The sequence below is a fragment of the Neolamprologus multifasciatus genome, chromosome 5 (assembly GCF_963576455.1).
Source record: "Neolamprologus multifasciatus chromosome 5, fNeoMul1.2, whole genome shotgun sequence".
Classification (NCBI taxonomy): Eukaryota; Metazoa; Chordata; class Actinopteri; order Cichliformes; family Cichlidae; genus Neolamprologus; species Neolamprologus multifasciatus.
Genome location: NC_140443.1, coordinates 30,233,885 through 30,252,365, shown reverse-complemented (window position 1 = coordinate 30,252,365; position 18,481 = coordinate 30,233,885). Strand labels below are relative to the sequence as shown.

The 18,481-nt window shown below is 38.6% G+C and overlaps 1 protein-coding gene across 2 annotated transcripts; it reads right to left on the bottom strand.

Annotated features, from left to right (window-relative positions):
* Positions 1-106: 106 nt before the first annotated feature.
* Positions 107-18,368, bottom strand: LOC146519073 (SRSF protein kinase 3-like). 2 transcript variants are annotated; one of them, XM_085159595.1, is made up of 15 exons: positions 18,028-18,368; positions 7,219-7,470; positions 7,029-7,137; positions 6,854-6,941; positions 6,484-6,571; positions 6,214-6,320; positions 5,926-6,091; positions 5,777-5,802; positions 5,614-5,670; positions 4,336-4,669; positions 4,061-4,158; positions 1,828-1,935; positions 1,630-1,699; positions 1,461-1,553; positions 107-1,316 (listed from the first exon to the last, which is right to left on the bottom strand). In XM_085159595.1, the coding sequence occupies exons 2-15, from the start codon at positions 7,436-7,438 to the stop codon at positions 1,132-1,134; spliced, it is 1,749 nt and encodes a 582-aa protein (XP_085015721.1). In that variant the 5' UTR covers positions 7,439-7,470; positions 18,028-18,368; the 3' UTR covers positions 107-1,131. The 2 variants fall into 2 exon arrangements, with proteins under 2 accessions (XP_085015721.1, XP_085015722.1); XM_085159596.1 differs by lacking the exons at positions 6,854-6,941; positions 18,028-18,368 and having other exon boundaries at positions 7,219-7,358.
* Positions 18,369-18,481: the final 113 nt, after the last annotated feature.

Below are 18,481 nucleotides of genomic sequence, written 5' to 3'. Positions count from 1 at the left end.
CCTAATCAGAGCTGTGCTGCGAGCATGCAAGGAATGTACAGCAGACCTAATCTCAACAGTCAGCACACTCACACTTGCTCAGTCTTGACAAACACAGGGCACACTGTTTGTTGTGCATAGCATTTCATCGTTTATTAGGGTTAAATATGCGTGTTGATTAATTCAGCTTTATCATTTGTAGGTGTTTGCCCTGATATTCTTAGTGGGTAATTATCCTATTTACATTTCATAATTTTAATTTGATACATGAGCTGTGTGAAGACACCCTTTCTACACCTCAGACCTAAGTGGGATTTATAATCTAGCAGAGGAAGCATTTGTTGTCTACTCTGGTTCAGGGACTGCCCATCTGCCTGCAGAGAGCTCTGTTGCCAGATGGAGGCAGTATACAAATATGTGGTACAACTGGTCTGTGGGTTCTCCTGTTGTTGTTTTTCCATCAACCAGCCACAGAGAAAAGCAAAGTTACAACATAGAAAGAGGTGAAGTGAAACAGAGTAGTAAAAGCAATGAAACATGTCCACTGTAGCCACTCTCTGTGCTTTTCATTACGCATTTTTTTATCTTTGAAGTTTTTATCTCCTGTTCCTTGTGAACTCTGCTGTTGCTCCCTTCTCTTTTCCAGCCCACTTGTCAACCAATCAGCATTCAGCAGATGCTTACATCATCTGCATCCAGCGACATGCAGTTAGGATCTTGGAGGACTGCACTGGAGCACATCTGGGGTGGGTGAAAACCCTTCTCCCCCCTCTGCCCAAATGGAAATGTGGACATATTTGCGGGATCATAAATCCTGCTTTACACTGTTCCCATTTCAATACTTGGGTATAAAGAAGGGGAGGTCTTCATTTGCTTTTTTAGAAGAAAAAATAAAACAAATCTTCTGTTCTGTTATCAAAACTTAAGGATATTGTACGCTTGGTTTGAGGCACTTTTCTTGTAGGACAAAATTGTACTTTGGTCATTGCCTAACTTAGACAGCTAACAAAAGACCAAACAACCCAAGTCAGGCTAATAAACATTATATCAAAAGCTGTGCTCATGATGCCAGCACCAGGCTACACCCACCGCTGACCAAATCCCATCACAGAGATAGTTCACTGGGCTCCAAGTGTCACAAAGCCAGTGTGTCTAGAAGACAATCCAGGGGTGAGTTAGACACTGGGCAGCTGTGGCTCTTTTCTCTGGCAGCAGTTCCAACATTGTCAAGAGAAAGGAACTGAACTGCAAAGCTTCCTCCCGTGGCCACTCATATTTGTCCAGCAAGATCTCAAACAGGCCCCATGGTTTCAGCTTTGAGATGTGTCGCAGATGTCCTGGAGACAAGGAAAACAGACCAGAACACTTTTAGGAAGGAAAAGATGAACTGCGTAAGAGAATTAATAAGAGAGAGGTAAAACTTTCTGTGTCAAACTACAATAAAAAACAAACAAAGTGATCGCACAATCACACAAAATTACCCTTAGAGTTGAAATATCGTTTAGAATTTCTCCCTGAGAGGGCAAACTGTGATGGAAGAGGTCCTAGTAGCTCAATGATGTGGGCAATGTGATCTGAAAGGACATGAGTACACACCGTACTATAAGCACATAAATCAAGGACAAGAGACATGTTGTGTACACCACAAACCTTCCTCGCGGGAAAATGTGGCTCCTGACTGTGGGTCGAACAAATAGTCCCCTGTGGCCAATTCAAAAGCCTACACAGAGAGGGACAAAAATAAAAATGGTTGTAGTGAATCTATGAATGTCAATGAGTTGTGTGACCTTCATTTCTTTCTTCTTTTTTTATTTTGTTTTTACACTTATATCCAGGTACTTAGCTCACCATGCAGGCAGTGCTCCAGATGTCAGCGGGTGTGCCATAGTCAGCACCAATCAGGACCTCCACAGAACGATACTGACACGTCTGGATGTCTTCGGTAAAGTGTTTGTGCTGGCAACAAGATAGATGAGCTGCACACAAGGCTGCACAAAATCTCTCTATAGTAAATTAAAGACCTGTGACCCTTAATCTATATGCACATGGCTGTCTAAGCCAGCGGTCCCCAACCCCTGGGCCCGGTCCGTGAGTCGTTTGGCACCGGGCCGCAAGAATTGAGGCTTGGGTGTGAAATGTATGGTTTTCAGGGTTTTTATCGGTTTTTAGCGTTATTTTGTTATCGTTTTTAATCGTTAACTCCGTTTCCTGGGTCTTTTCACGTGTGTTATGAATAAACCGATACTGGTTTTATTTTGTTGTATTTATCCACGACACCTTAAAGGCCGGTCCGTGAAAATATTGTTGGGCATAAACTGGTCCGTGGCGCAAAAAAGGTTGGAGACCGCTGGTCTAAGCCACTGTTATGATGATGACGACAGACCAGATTATTTCAATAATTATGATAAATAACTATTCTTAAGAACAACTGGAATTTAACATATTAGCATGCTAACATTTACTGACTGGCATTAAACACAGAGTGAAACTGAGGTTGATGAGCATGTCTTTATTATTGTATGTTGTTATAAATATAATTTGATCAAATAATAGGAGTAAAAGTTCATGAATGACTCAAGTTATTAGAGTTCGTTCAAAGGGTAGTGAGGTTTTAGTACGTCCAGAGTTTGCGTACAGTGCCATACGTACAGCCAGGGTGGGATTTGCTTTGGAGATTTGGTGATTTACCCTCTACTCTGGTCTATATGTTCGTCACTCTAATATATTATTATTACCTCCCCACCACAACCTTCCTGTATAGGGTTATGATGGGGTGATAGAGAGAAACAGCCACATTCCTGAGTGATTAAATCAACCTGATCGTCATCTGTTTTGTCACAAGTTAGAATCTGTGATCAACGATGCTGTACAGAATGTTAGCCATTTTCACACATTAATTAACTCACAGTCAATTGCCGATTTGCAGATGTGCATAAAGGAGGGGTGACGCACTGCTGATAACACTCAGCAGAAAAGCAGGAAAAGCAGACTGTTTTCTAAAGTCAGATTTTAATCTACTGTAGTGGAATTTTTTTTTATTTTTCAACAACATTTTGTGCTGTTGAATTTTGAGAACATTTCATCTTAAAGTCAAATGACACAGCTACTAAAATAGTTCTAAGTTGCTGTGTCTGAAGAAGAAAACCTGAAACTGAGAATATTGGACATGTTGATTTCTGTGTTCAGGGTGGGACTAATCCTGGTTCGTGCCCTTTGGATCCATGCACCTGCAAGTGATCAGTTCACCTGTTCCTGACTTTCTCTAACATTCATCCTAAACTTTGACAGTTTTGTTTGTTTGTGCTGTAAATAAACTTGTTAAACTTTTAGTCAAGAGGTCTGCGATTGAATCCAATCCGCCTGAAGCCCTGACAAATATAATTTAAAAAAATAGTCTTGTGACACTGTGGCTATATGTTTATATTCAGAACCCTTAAAGATTATAATTATTCTATAGACATTTCATTGACAGCAGGGATAAATACCATAGTAGGCTACAGAATAATTGTTATTTTTCTTGCATGCTTTTAAAATGTTACCATAGAAAATAGCATCTTGATCTGTTTTTCTGACTCGGACAAATAAAATCAGTTACCATCAGTAACTAAACCATCAGTTGTAATGAACTGCACAAGATTGCTACATACGCCTCTCTTAAGCTACATGTCAGCCCACACAGTCTCACAAGCGACATATGTCAGCTGTGTTTTCACCACAGGGCACTGTAAATATGGCTATCATGCCGTGCACCTGCCGCATTGCATCATAATGATGACTTAGAAGCATTTTTAATGCACTCGTGTGGCCATTTATGAAACAGAGTGCAGTTTACTTCAAAGTTCTGAGTGTGTTTTGATTAAATGTGGGAATAATACTATAATATCAAATACCTAAAGGTTTAATAAAGCCAGAATCCTGAAGCACAAAGCCCTGGGCAATTGCAGCTGAATTTATGGTATGACATAGACCAACTCAACTCTAAACTCTGAAAGGCAACAACCGTGTGCTCTGGAATTCAGATATTTTCTAGAAATCAAAAACAAACAGAAACATATTCCATAATAAAAATAAATTCACTCACCACCCAGCAGGCATTGCCTAGATCAGCAATCTTGATGAGGATTTTGTCAGCATTGTGAGGCTTCAGTAGGTCCAGAATAACATCTGAGTCACTGGTGCCTTAAGTACATAAAACAACATGACAGCTAAGAAAGTACTTTTACTGCTTACGATCCATGTAGCCTTTCAGTTTATGTAAACACACAGCCCAAAGTACAGATTTGAGTTTCCACAGAAAGAGGAACAAACTGTTGGCTTTAGAGTTACTTTCCCTCCAAGAAATCTTCTTAGACTCACCTTGTGGACATGATGGTGAAGGTAGCAGAGAATCTCTGTCTGCAGTCTGATGTAATAACAATGATCTGGATCCAGAGACAGCAGCATCTGTGCTGAGGTCTGGACACGAGCAGAAGGAGTCTCTGAGGCTGTGTGCAGCTAAATTCAATCTGTCTTCCAACAGCAGAGTCTGTCTTCTTACAGTGATGTTAGAACCTGTTAGCTTAGAGTGACAAGTGGAGCCATGGGTGCTAGAGGTAGCACCGACATCAGAAACTGACACGTCAGGCTTGCCTCGTCGGCTTCTGTCTTTCCTCGTCAGTCGCTTAATTGGACTTCTGGAAATCCTGCTGGACTGTAGGGCACAGTCATACGTGGGAAACAATCAGCAGAGAGCATGGACCGAAGAAATTAATAAGAAATGTGCTTAGTGATTTATCACAAATCCATGCCTGCTTTGTGAGTTCCAGCAAAAATGCAGAATAATGCAACTACAAGTGATGTTTCATATTCTATTAGTACTTTAGTGCGCAGACAACAGTGGACGTATTTAGCATTGTTTTTATATTTCATACCTCAGCAGTGAATCATAAAGTTTTCACATGATTTAGAGCCGGTTGCTGACAACAAGCTATGGTGAAACCACAACAGCGGCTATTGGAAGGACATCAAAATAACCAGTTGTGTCTGCTTACTGTTTCAGCATGGCTTAGTGCCCAGTCCTGATAGTCACAGTAAGTTGCCTACTGTAGAACATATACCAAGAGTAATACACCATAGGAGCTGTACTCTCTAAATACATGATAACCTGCTCTTTACTTGTCTGTACTCCACTGCGTACAGGAGTTTACAAAGTTACTTTTTATAAATGCAGTGCATATATTGCAAACGCCTCTTTCCAGTGTCTCTTTAGGATGAGAAAGGAAGAAAAATACAGTAGAATGAACACATATAACGTGCTCTACAATCTCTGCCCAAACTCTCTGTAAAAGTTACACACACCTGAGTGGGTAGTAAGAAAAAAAATGCTGCAATATGAATGCCATAATTATTGATTATATGAATGTTACAAATGCAAAAATAGGCAGAGCATATTTTCTGACTGAGGTGAAGAGGCCACAACTGCTCAGCAACTCAGCAACTGCTGATAAAAATCAAGTATGAACAGTAACTTTCCCCATATCCAGAAGTCTCAGTGCAGTGTGCTTGTACAGAAGACCGGTTGTTACACAGTTTGATAAAGATGTAGGAGCTTATAAGATGCATCAGTATGAAAGCAAATCACCAACTCCATCTTACCCACTCCCCAAGAGTGTGGAAAACCCCAGTCAGCTTTCCGAGTAACTTGGGCGCAGTCTAAGTAAGTCAAAGTATAAAAGTAAAGGTCATAATACAATCAGAGCTGAATAAAAATGTATTAATAAGATAATAATATCAGAGGAATAGATTTCATATTGCAAACCTGTTTTTCTCTGGAAACTGTGTTCACTGGCAAATGGAAAAACATCAGGAGGGGAAAAAGGCACAAATGTGAACAGCAGTTAAGGTACTTCCCGAGACACAATATAACTGAGTCATGTGTAGGCTAATTATTAGCACAGCATCGCTAACCTGAGGTGCCGGTGAATACAGGAGACGTGGGCATCTGCCACAGCTTGGTGTCGGCCGCGAGCTTTCGAACATAAACCTCATCCACTCTCAGAAGGATGTTTTCTGGCTTGATGTCTGTGTGAATGATCTTGCATTTAGTGTGCAAGTAATCTAAACCCTGAAGAACCTGCGAGAAGGAACCGTAATCAAATCCCTGACATAGGCAAAGACAGAAGATCTTCTGTTTACAGAATAGTGGTCATAGACAGGGGACCATTTCAAAGGTTGGAATAAAGGATTGCACAAAACCTGTCTGAGGACGCTCTTAACGCAGGGAAGAGGGAGGCCTGTGTAGTTAGATTTGATGATCCACCTCAGCAGCTGGTGCCCAAGAACCTCCAGAACCATGCACACATCTGTTGAGCAATTAAGGACCTGCTTTTATACCACAGAACCTGAATATTATACCCTGGGTATTTAGAAGAAGCCAGAATACACTTACAAGATCTGCACCACTCTAATGAAATACTACAAGTTGCGGAGCAGATAATTGTGATCGACCATCTTTATAAAGGATACGCTCTCCATTCACTCCAGTCACTCTGAAGTCATCAATGAGCTGGACTATGCTGTCTCGTTTAGGATCTTTGGGGTCGCTGTCTCTTACCTGATTATTAAACAAGTACGTATTGAACAAAAAATAAATAAAAATGAAGAGGACACATGATTTCATAACATGGTGACATTATTGTGACTCCACAGTGATGGAAATAAAATAGCAAAATGATTGCAGAAAACCTTTGCAGTTCATTGCACCACTAAACACACTGATTACTCAGACTTCCACTCGTGGCCAGACTAAGCTTAACCCTAAGCCAGTTCTGTTACACGAGTGTTTTAAGAGCACTCCAAAATGACTTGAATCTGACAGCAATGTGACCACACTGACGCATTTCAGGAGTTTGATCTCATCCAGTGCCGTCTCTGTGAATGTTTGAGCACTCTTCACCACCTTCAGAGCCACAAATTGCCCTTTCCTGCATGCAAACAATTATGTCAGTGAGTTACTGGATCATATTGATAATTGTTGTGTAAAAAGTCAAGGGGGCCAAACCTGTACTTACACCATATCCCAGCAGAGCCACACAGTAGAGAAATGACCCCATCCCAACTTTTTAACAACTTGGTAACGGTCAACAAAAATGTCTCCAATCTCTACAGGGTAGTAACCACCTGCAACGAAATACGCAGCAGATGTGAAAATTGAAGATCTCAACCAGGGGAGCTGGATTTCAGGGTCGGTGTCTTACCTACCTATGCAATAGTCAGCAGGATTCTCCTGTTGCTCATCGTAAAATCCCTGAGGCTCAGGTGAAACAGCCTTCCTCTGAACAGTTTGAGGGCAGCGGTGGTCCTGGCTAGGCTTACGAGTCCGTGCTGTGTTAGAAGTGGCGTGGGTCCTGGTTTTGACGGGTGGATTAAAAGAGTTTGTTGTAATCAGCGCTGCTATCGTTGCAGCATACGATGAAGACATGTTTATCTGGAGCCTGATGAACTCGAGCCGAGCTGGAGGAGGGTCAAGAAGACAGCAGCACTCAGGAAGCTTATGACAAAAATGTATCTGCATACGTTCAAGAAGGAAGGAGGTCCTAAATGATTTCCCGCATGTGTAAAGCAAGAGTTCACTGGCTTGGAGTCTGGCATCTGGTTTGTATTGTTAGCTACTGACTGCAGTAGGTTGCTGCAATGACATTTTAAAAGAGCCAGTGAATGTGTATGATTATTTTTAGCTGGATGAATGGCATGTCAACGTAAATAGCTCGTGACACTAGCCAGCTGCAACTGAAATCTTACTGATATTGCTTGAACTGCTGCAGTGCAGGAGCCACTGCTGTAAACAAGCAATGGCAAACGAGTTCCTTTTACTTCACATTTGTATCACAGTTACAGCGCTTCAGTTTCAGCAAGACAGTAAAACAACTAGACACATGCATGCAGGCTAGACTGCTCTCATGGCATTGAACAAATAGCTGAACGTGGTGTGTGTGGTTATAAAAGTTTTAATTGGTAGGCTGACACAAGAGGAAATTTTTAAAAGTCACTTTAAAAATTACTCTTTTTTTATTTTACTTTTTTTTTAGCAACTGAATGAAACAAATCATCGGCTCACTGACAGGAAAGGAGCTTTAAACAGAGGGGGAAACCGACCGCGGTAAAGTGAGCCGTCATTTGTGAGCCGCGGTCAAGCCAGCCGCCTCTTATCCGCCGCATAAATTTCCTTGCGCTTTTACACCAGTCTTTACGGTAGCGCCTTTTCGCTTTATATCCCGATTGAGAGCCTAGACCCGCGCACACGCGCGCACACATTACGATGGAACAGCCCAATACAGTCAATACAATTATGTCTATTACAAAAAATCATTAAAAATCATCCTTAGTAGTTGAGGTCCAACTTTCAACACATCCCTCCTCTGGGACACCTACTGTACCTGTGTGCCAAGTTTCATCCAGATTTACTGTAGAATTCCTCAGAAATTAAAGGAAACTTATATTCAATGCAATACAGTCAATACACTACAATTATGTCAAATTTCAAAAATTCATTAAAAATCATCCTTAGTAGTTGAGGTCCAACTTTCAACACATCCCTCCTCTGGGACACCTACTGTACCTGTGTGCCAAGTTTCATCCAGATTTACTGTAAAATTCCTCAGAAATTAAAGGACATTTATATTCAATGCAGTACAGTCAATACACTACAATTATGTACATTTCAAAAATTCATTAAAAATCATCCTTAGTAGTTGAGGTCCAACTTTCAACACATCCCTCCTCTGGGACACCTACTGTACCTGTGTGCCAAGTTTCATCCAGATTTACTGTAGAATTCCTCAGAAATTAAAGGACATTTATATTCAATGCAATACAGTCAATACACTACAATTATGTCAAATTTCAAAAATTCATTAAAAATCATCCTTAGTAGTTGAGGTCCAACTTTCAACACATCCCTCCTCTGGGACACCTACTGTACCTGTGTGCCAAGTTTCATCCAGATTTACTGTAGAATTCCTCAGAAATTAAAGGACATTTATATTCAATGCAATACAGTCAATACACTACAATTATGTCAAATTTCAAAAATTCATTAAAAATCATCCTTAGTAGTTGAGGTCCAACTTTCAACACATCCCTCCTCTGGGACATCTACTGTACCTGTGTGCCAAGTGTCATCCAGATTTACTGTAAAATTCCTCAGAAATTAAAGGACATTTATATTCAATGCAATACAGTCAATACACTACAATTATGTACATTTCAAAAATTCATTAAAAATCATCCTTAGTAGTTGAGGTTCAACTTTCAACAAATTCCTTCTCTGGGACACCTACTGTACCTGTGTGCCAAGGTTCATCCAGATTTACTGTAAAATTCCTCAGAAAATAAAGGACATTTATATTCAATGCAATACAGTCAATACACTACAATTATGTCAAATTTCAAAAATTCATTAAAAATCATCCTTAGTAGTTGAGGTCCAACTTTCAACACATCCCTCCTCTGGGACACGTACTGTACCTGTGTGCCAAGTTTCATCCAGATTTACTGTAAAATTCCTCAGAAATTAAAGGACATTTATATTCAATGCAATACAGTCAATACACTACAATTATGTACATTTCAAAAATTCATTAAAAATCATCCTTAGTAGTTGAGGTCCAACTTTCAACAGATTCCGTCTCTGGGAAGCCTACTGTACCTGTGTGCCAAGTTTCATCCAGATTTACTGTAGAATTCCTCAGAAATTAAAGGACATTTATATTCAATGCAATACAGTCAATACACTACAATTATGTCAAATTTCAAAAATTCATTAAAAATCATCCTTAGTAGTTGAGGTCCACCTTTCAACAGATTCCGTCTCTGGGACACCTACTGTACCTGTGTGCCAAGTTTCATCCAGATTTACTGTAGAATTCCTCAGAAATTAAAGGAAACTTATATTCAATGCAATACAGTCAATACACTACAATTATGTCAAATTTCAAAAATTCATTAAAAATCATCCTTAGTAGTTGAGGTCCAACTTTCAACCGATTCCTTCTCTGGGAAGCCTACTGTACCTGTGTCCCAAGTTTCATCCAGATTTACTGTCGAATTCCTCAGAAATGAAAGGAAACTTATATTCAATGCAATACAGTCAATACACTACAATTATGTCTATTACAAAAAATCATTAAAAATCATCCTTAGTAGTTGAGGTCCAACTTTCAACACATCCCTCCTCTGGGACACCTACTGTACCTGTGTGCCAAGTTTCATCCAGATTTACTGTAGAATTCCTCAGAAATTAAAGGAAACTTATATTCAATGCAATACAGTCAATACACTACAATTATGTCAAATTTCAAAATTCATTAAAAATCATCCTTAGTAGTTGAGGTCCAACTTTCAACAGATTCCTTCTCTGGGACACCTACTGTACCTGTGTGCCAAGGTTCATCCAGATTTACTGTAAAATTCCTCAGAAATTAAAGGAAACTTATATTCAATGCAATACAGTCAATACACTACAATTATGTCAAATTTCAAAAATTCATTAAAAATCATCCTTAGTAGTTGAGGTCCAACTTTCAACAGATTCCTTCTCTGGGAAGCCTACTGTACCTGTGTCCCAAGTTTCATCCAGATTTACTGTCGAATTCCTCAGAAATTAAAGGAAACTTATATTCAATGCAATACAGTCAATACACTACAATTATGTCAAATTTCAAAATTCATTAAAAATCATCCTTAGTAGTTGAGGTCCAACTTTCAACAGATTCCTTCTCTGGGACACCTACTGTACCTGTGTGCCAAGGTTCATCCAGATTTACTGTAAAATTCCTCAGAAATTAAAGGAAACTTATATTCAATGCAATACAGTCAATACACTACAATTATGTCAAATTTCAAAAATTCATTAAAAATCATCCTTAGTAGTTGAGGTCCAACTTTCAACAGATTCCTTCTCTGGGAAGCCTACTGTACCTGTGTCCCAAGTTTCATCCAGATTTACTGTCGAATTCCTCAGAAATTAAAGGAAACTTATATTCAATGCAATACAGTCAATACACTACAATTATGTCTATTTCAAAAATTCATTAAAAATCATCCTTAGTAGTTGAGGTCCAACTTTCAACAGATTCCTTCTCTGGGACACCTACTGTACCTGTGTGCCAAGTTTCATCCAGATTTACTGTAAGATTCCTCAGAAATTAAAGGACATGTATATTGAATTCAATACACTTACTTAAATATTGCATCATATTCAAAAATTCATTAAAAATCATCCATAATAGTTGATGTCCAACTTTCAACACCGTCTTACTCTGGGCGACCTACGGTATCTCTGGGCCAAGTTACATCTCAATTCACTGTAATCTTTATCAAAAATTGAAAGAACAATTATATGTCAATGCTGGCTGTGTGCCTTTCAAAGTGACACTAAATAACAGAACTCAGGCACATCAGGGAATAATCCAAAAGGCGGATTTATTAAACAAAAACAACATACAAAATATCCCTAACCCATACTACATAACCTAAAAAGAAACAAAGGGACACTTAGAAGCACAAGAAAACAATACTATACTGAAAGGGCAAGAGACACAGCCCAAACATAATCCACAACTAAAACGCCAAAAGAACAAGTCATCCCACATAGCAGACGGGTGTTGCCTGGATCTGGTGTGAAGCCGGCACTGCTGGCTGACTTCTGGCATGGTAAGATGGCACTGTTTATGTGATGGCATGCTACATCTGGCCTGATTGGGTGAATGTGACATGTTGTATAGAGCACTTTGAGTAATATGGGTGAGTAAAAAGGCGCTATATAAGAATCAGTCCATTCACTGTCTGAACAGAGTTTTGTCATGACAGTTTATTTGATTGTCTTCACTGACTCGCTTTGAAATCCAGATTTTAATTTTGGAATATTAAGTGTACTTGTGGTTCCTATAGAATTTTAAGGTTGAACAGGAATCATCTCTCAGGCCTCTCTTCTGTGGATGCAGCTCACATCATTCTGTACAATACGATAATTTTTAATTCTACAACTGTTTATAACCTGCATATTTCACATTTGTGTATAGCTGTATATCTCATATTTCTGTATAGTTTTTTTAATTTCATATTCTGTATAGTTTTTCATGTTTATATCCTGTTCATAGCCTGTACATACTTATAGTTATAGCATATTCATAACATACCTTCATACCGTGTACATTATAACATACCATAATAGACCCATTTCTGTAATATACTTACATACCTATATTATTGCTAATATATATTGTAATATATCTATATCATGGCTAAAGCACTTCTTGATGGATGCAAACTGCATTTCGTTGCCTTGTACCTGTGACATGTGCAATGACAATAAGGTTGAATTCTATTCTATTCTATATTAATTCAGAAGACAAACACCCGTCTCTGCTTTTGAGATTAGCATTAAAACCCTCAGTTTTGACAAATAATACAGTTAGAGTGGATCAGGTGACCCTGAATCTTCCCTTATTTGTGCTGCAATAAGCCTAGGCTCTTGTGGGCTTCCCATCATGTATGAATTTTTTCCTTCTTTGCTCTTTCTGTGTTTATACACCTCTCTGCATTTAATCATTAGTTAGTATGTATCTCTTGCACAGTATGTTGTTCTGTCTCCTTTTCATCAACCTCAGCCAGTCACAGTAGATGGCTGTCTCTCCTTGAGCCTGTTTCTGCCAGATGTCTCTACCTCTTCAAATGGAGTTTTTCCTTCCCACTCACACTAAATGTTAGCTCATATGGGGTACTTAAATTGTTGGGGCTTTCTTTGTATTATTGTTGTGTTTTTAACCAGCAACATAAAGTGTCTTTAGGTGACTGTTGTTGTGGTTTGGTGCTGTATAAATATAATAGAATAGAATCGAATAGAATAATGTACTTCAGACCGGGAGATTGGCAAAATGTATAAATAGGATGGTGATTAGGGGAATTGGAGACAGCTGTGTAACACAGCAGGGATACATTGGGAATAAGAAGACAATGGAAGTAAGACTCAACACAAGAAAGAGACAAGAGGCCACCAAACTAAAACACAGACTAAGACACACGAGCTTGACACAGACAAAACCAGAAACAGACATGAAGACAAGACTGGCTTTAACACTAGAGTGTTTTCACAAGTGTTCCATCCACTTGTGGAATGCTTAAAAAGAACTACACTTAAAAGCAATATGGAACTGAAAACAAAAGAATACATAATGTAAACATATCATCAAATAATCCAGGACTCACAAACAATGATATGATGAACAGAACTATAAAGAACAAAACTGAGAAATGCTTGGTAAACTGACCAAGGACTATGTCATCATGTCAATTTTTTAATATCATAGTTAATGTGTCCTGATTTGTAGATAGTGCCACCTGACAATTACCAGGAAATCCAACTGGGTGACAAGCCAGAGTTGTTTGCCTACACACCCACTGACTAGAAAAAAGGTCCAGGACTCTTCAAGCTGGGATACAGGCATCAAAGACAAAGATGTAACCAGATAGAAAGTCATCAGGAAGGCATTGCCTGTTGTTGCTGCTGCTGTCAGACTTTTTAATTCATCCACTTGTGTCAGACACATATTGAACAGGAATAAACATGACTCACTGCACTCTCTCACTTTGTATGCCACAATGTTTGCTTAGACACCTGTATGCTTATATTGTTTATTATATCCCAGAAACATTAATCTTAAAACTTGTGTTCCTATGTCTATATATAAGTTTATTTTCATATCTCTATATTAATCTATTTATAGCTCCATTCCCTCACTTCATTTTATACAATTGCTTTGTTCCTGCATGAGAGCTATTTAAAATGGTTTCACACAAAGTGCCTCCAGATGAATACAGAGTAGTTTTGGACAGCAGAGGCTGGAGAATGGTATTGCTCTCTGTGTGAAAAATAACTACTTATTTGAAATGAAGATGAATGTATGTTGTCAAGGCAAAAAAAAGATTTTTCTTTTAAACAGTACATTGCATAATGAGAGTTGGCAGTTCGTCTTGTCACCGGAAGGTTGCTGGTTCGAGCCCCAGCTCCCACAGTCTCGGTCGTTGTGTCAGAAAAGCGGCAGAGCTACGCCAGAATGCTCTTTGTGGACTACAGCTCAGCCTTTAATGCAATCATCCCAGACATCCTCTGCTGACCTTCCACCACTCGCCCATTGAGAGCCTACTAACTTACTGCATCCGAGGATGGTACGGCAGCTGCACTAAGGCGGATAGCGAGTCAGTGAAGACAATCAAATATGCTGTCATGACAAAACTCTGTTCAGACAGTGAATGGACTGATTCTTATATAGCGCCTTTTTACTCACCCATATTACTCAAAGTGCTCTATACAACATGTCACATTCACCCAATCAGGCCAGATGTAGCATGCCATCACATAAACAGTGCCATCTTACCATGCCAGAAGTCAGCCAGCAGTGCCGGCTTCACACCAGATCCAGGCAACACCCGTCTGCTATGTGGGATGACTTGTTCTTTTGGCGTTTTAGTTGTGGATTATGTTTGGGCTGTGTCTCTTGCCCTTTCAGTATAGTATTGTTTTCTTGTGCTTCTAAGTGTCCCTTTGTTTCTTTTTAGGTTATGTAGTATGGGTTAGGGATATTTTGTATGTTGTTTTTGTTTAATAAATCCGCCTTTTGGATTATTCCCTGATGTGCCTGAGTTCTGTTATTTAGTGTCATTTTGAAAGGCACACAGCCAGCATTGACATATAATTGTTCTTTCAATTTTTGATAAAGATTACAGTGAATTGAGATGTAACTTGGCCCAGAGATACCGTAGGTCGCCCAGAGTAAGACGGTGTTGAAAGTTGGACATCAACTATTATGGATGATTTTTAATGAATTTTTGAATATGATGCAATATTTAAGTAAGTGTATTGAATTCAATATACATGTCCTTTAATTTCTGAGGAATCTTACAGTAAATCTGGATGAAACTTGGCACACAGGTACAGTAGGTGTCCCAGAGAAGGAATCTGTTGAAAGTTGGACCTCAACTACTAAGGATGATTTTTAATGAATTTTTGAAATAGACATAATTGTAGTGTATTGACTGTATTGCATTGAATATAAGTTTCCTTTAATTTCTGAGGAATTCGACAGTAAATCTGGATGAAACTTGGGACACAGGTACAGTAGGCTTCCCAGAGAAGGAATCTGTTGAAAGTTGGACCTCAACTACTAAGGATGATTTTTAATGAATTTTTGAAATTTGACATAATTGTAGTGTATTGACTGTATTGCATTGAATATAAGTTTCCTTTAATTTCTGAGGAATTTTACAGTAAATCTGGATGAACCTTGGCACACAGGTACAGTAGGTGTCCCAGAGAAGGAATCTGTTGAAAGTTGGACCTCAACTACTAAGGATGATTTTTAATGAATTTTGAAATTTGACATAATTGTAGTGTATTGACTGTATTGCATTGAATATAAGTTTCCTTTAATTTCTGAGGAATTCTACAGTAAATCTGGATGAAACTTGGCACACAGGTACAGTAGGTGTCCCAGAGGAGGGATGTGTTGAAAGTTGGACCTCAACTACTAAGGATGATTTTTAATGATTTTTTGTAATAGACATAATTGTAGTGTATTGACTGTATTGCATTGAATATAAGTTTCCTTTCATTTCTGAGGAATTCGACAGTAAATCTGGATGAAACTTGGGACACAGGTACAGTAGGCTTCCCAGAGAAGGAATCTGTTGAAAGTTGGACCTCAACTACTAAGGATGATTTTTAATGAATTTTTGAAATTTGACATAATTGTAGTGTATTGACTGTATTGCATTGAATATAAGTTTCCTTTAATTTCTGAGGAATTCTACAGTAAATCTGGATGAAACTTGGCACACAGGTACAGTAGGTGTCCCAGAGGAGGGATGTGTTGACAGTTGGACCTCAACTACTAAGGATGATTTTTAATGAATTTTTGTAATAGACATAATTGTAGTGTATTGACTGTATTGCATTGAATATAAATGCCCTTTAATTTCTGAGGAATTCGACAGTAAATCTGGATGAAACTTGGGACACAGGTACAGTAGGCTTCCCAGAGAAGGAATCTGTTGAAAGTTGGACCTCAACTACTAAGGATGATTTTTAATGAATTTTTGAAATTTGACATAATTGTAGTGTATTGACTGTATTGCATTGAATATAAGTTTCCTTTAATTTCTGAGGAATTCTACAGTAAATCTGGATGAAACTTGGCACACAGGTACAGTAGGTGTCCCAGAGGAGGGATGTGTTGACAGTTGGACCTCAACTACTAAGGATGATTTTTAATGAATTTTTGTAATAGACATAATTGTAGTGTATTGACTGTATTGCATTGAATATAAATGTCCTTTAATTTCTGAGGAATTTTACAGTAAATCTGGATGAAACTTGGCACACAGGTACAGTAGGCTTCCCAGAGAAGGAATCTGTTGAAAGTTGGACCTCAACTACTAAGGATGATTTTTAATGAATTTTTGTAATTGACATAATTGTAGTGTATTGACTGTATTGCATTGAATATAAATGTCCTTTAATTTCTGAGGAATTTTACAGTAAATCTGGATGAAACTTGGCACACAGGTACAGTAGGCTTCCCAGAGAAGGAATCTGTTGAAAGTTGGACCTCAACTACTAAGGATGATTTTTAATGAATTTTTGAAATTTGACATAATTGTAGTGTATTGACTGTATTGCATTGAATATTAGTTTCCTTTAATTTCTGAGGAATTCTACAGTAAATCTGGATGAAACTTGGCACACAGGTACAGTAGGTGTCCCAGAGGAGGGATGTGTTGACAGTTGGACCTCAACTACTAAGGATGATTTTTAATGAATTTTTGTAATAGACATAATTGTAGTGTATTGACTGTATTGCATTGAATATAAATGCCCTTTAATTTCTGAGGAATTCTACAGTAAATCTGGATGAAACTTGGCACACAGGTACAGTAGGCTTCCCAGAGAAGGAATCTGTTGAAAGTTGGACCTCAACTACTAAGGATGATTTTTAATGAATCTTTGAAATTTGACATAATTGTAGTGTATTGAATGTATTGCATTGAATATAAGTTTCCTTTAATTTCTGAGGAATTCTACAGTAAATCTGGATGAAACTTGGGACACAGGTACAGTAGGCTTCCCAGAGAAGGAATCTGTTGAAAGTTGGACCTCAACTACTAAGGATGATTTTTAATGAATTTTTGAAATTTGACATAATTGTAGTGTATTGACTGTATTGCATTGAATATAAGTTTCCTTTAATTTCTGAGGAATTCTACAGTAAATCTGGATGAAACTTGGCACACAGGTACAGTAGGTGTCCCAGAGGAGGGATGTGTTGACAGTTGGACCTCAACTACTAAGGATGATTTTTAATGAATTTTTGTAATAGACATAATTGTAGTGTATTGACTGTATTGCATTGAATATAAATGTCCTTTAATTTCTGAGGAATTCTACAGTAAATCTGGATGAAACTTGGCACACAGGTACAGTAGGCTTCCCAGAGAAGGAATCTGTTGAAAGTTGGACCTCAACTACTAAGGATGATTTTTAATGAATTTTTGTAATAGACATAATTGTATTGACTGTATTGGGCTGTTCCATCGTAATGTGTGCGCGCGCGTGCGCGTGTGCGCGGGTCTAGGCTCTCAATCGGGATATAAAGCGAAAAGGCGCTACCGTAAAGACTGGTGTAAAAGCGCAAGGAAATTTATGCGGCGGATAAGAGGCGGCTGGCTTGACCGCGGCTCACAAATGACGGCTCACTTTACCGCGGTGGAAACCGGCCTTTGGCTTACTTCCTCTTTATGCCGCCTAGCTAAAGATTCTTCTGCAGTGTGTGACATTCACATATGTCTGTTGTAAGGTATTTTGTATTGTACATATGATAAATTTGCCATTTCTTCCTCGAAAAGATTTATTCCGAAAGGGCTTTTTTTCCCGTGGGAGACGTCGAGAGTACATCAACTCAGAAACCGTTATCCCTCTCTAAATACCCAGCCACGTTCAAGGAAGAAGCAACTTACCGTTGTGTGCAATGTATCCACTTTTAGTATTTGTAACGCGGGAAATGAACGAGCCTGACACGAAGACATTCCCAGCCCGCTCTCCTCTGTGCGACTGGAAAAAACACACTCAGGTCCAGGAATAGCAGCCTGCCGCTCCTGCTACCAGGGGCGCATCCGGATTTTTTTCATAGGGGTGGCACACCAAAAACACAATTTCCATTTTTTATTATGTTGTTGTCAAATATAGGTTACTTGAAAAATATGGCAAAAAAGAGAGAAAGAAAAGAATTATATGCCTAGTTAATCTGCTGATATTAAAGTTGATATTACTGAAAATAGGTACAAATGAAAACCAAATAACATTTTGAAATCCATACTAATGTACTAAAAAAAAAAAAAAAAAAAAAAAACGCAGTAAAAGTTAACTGGTGATTACAATCATTGCATTGGCGCAACAGGAAATGTAAAAAAA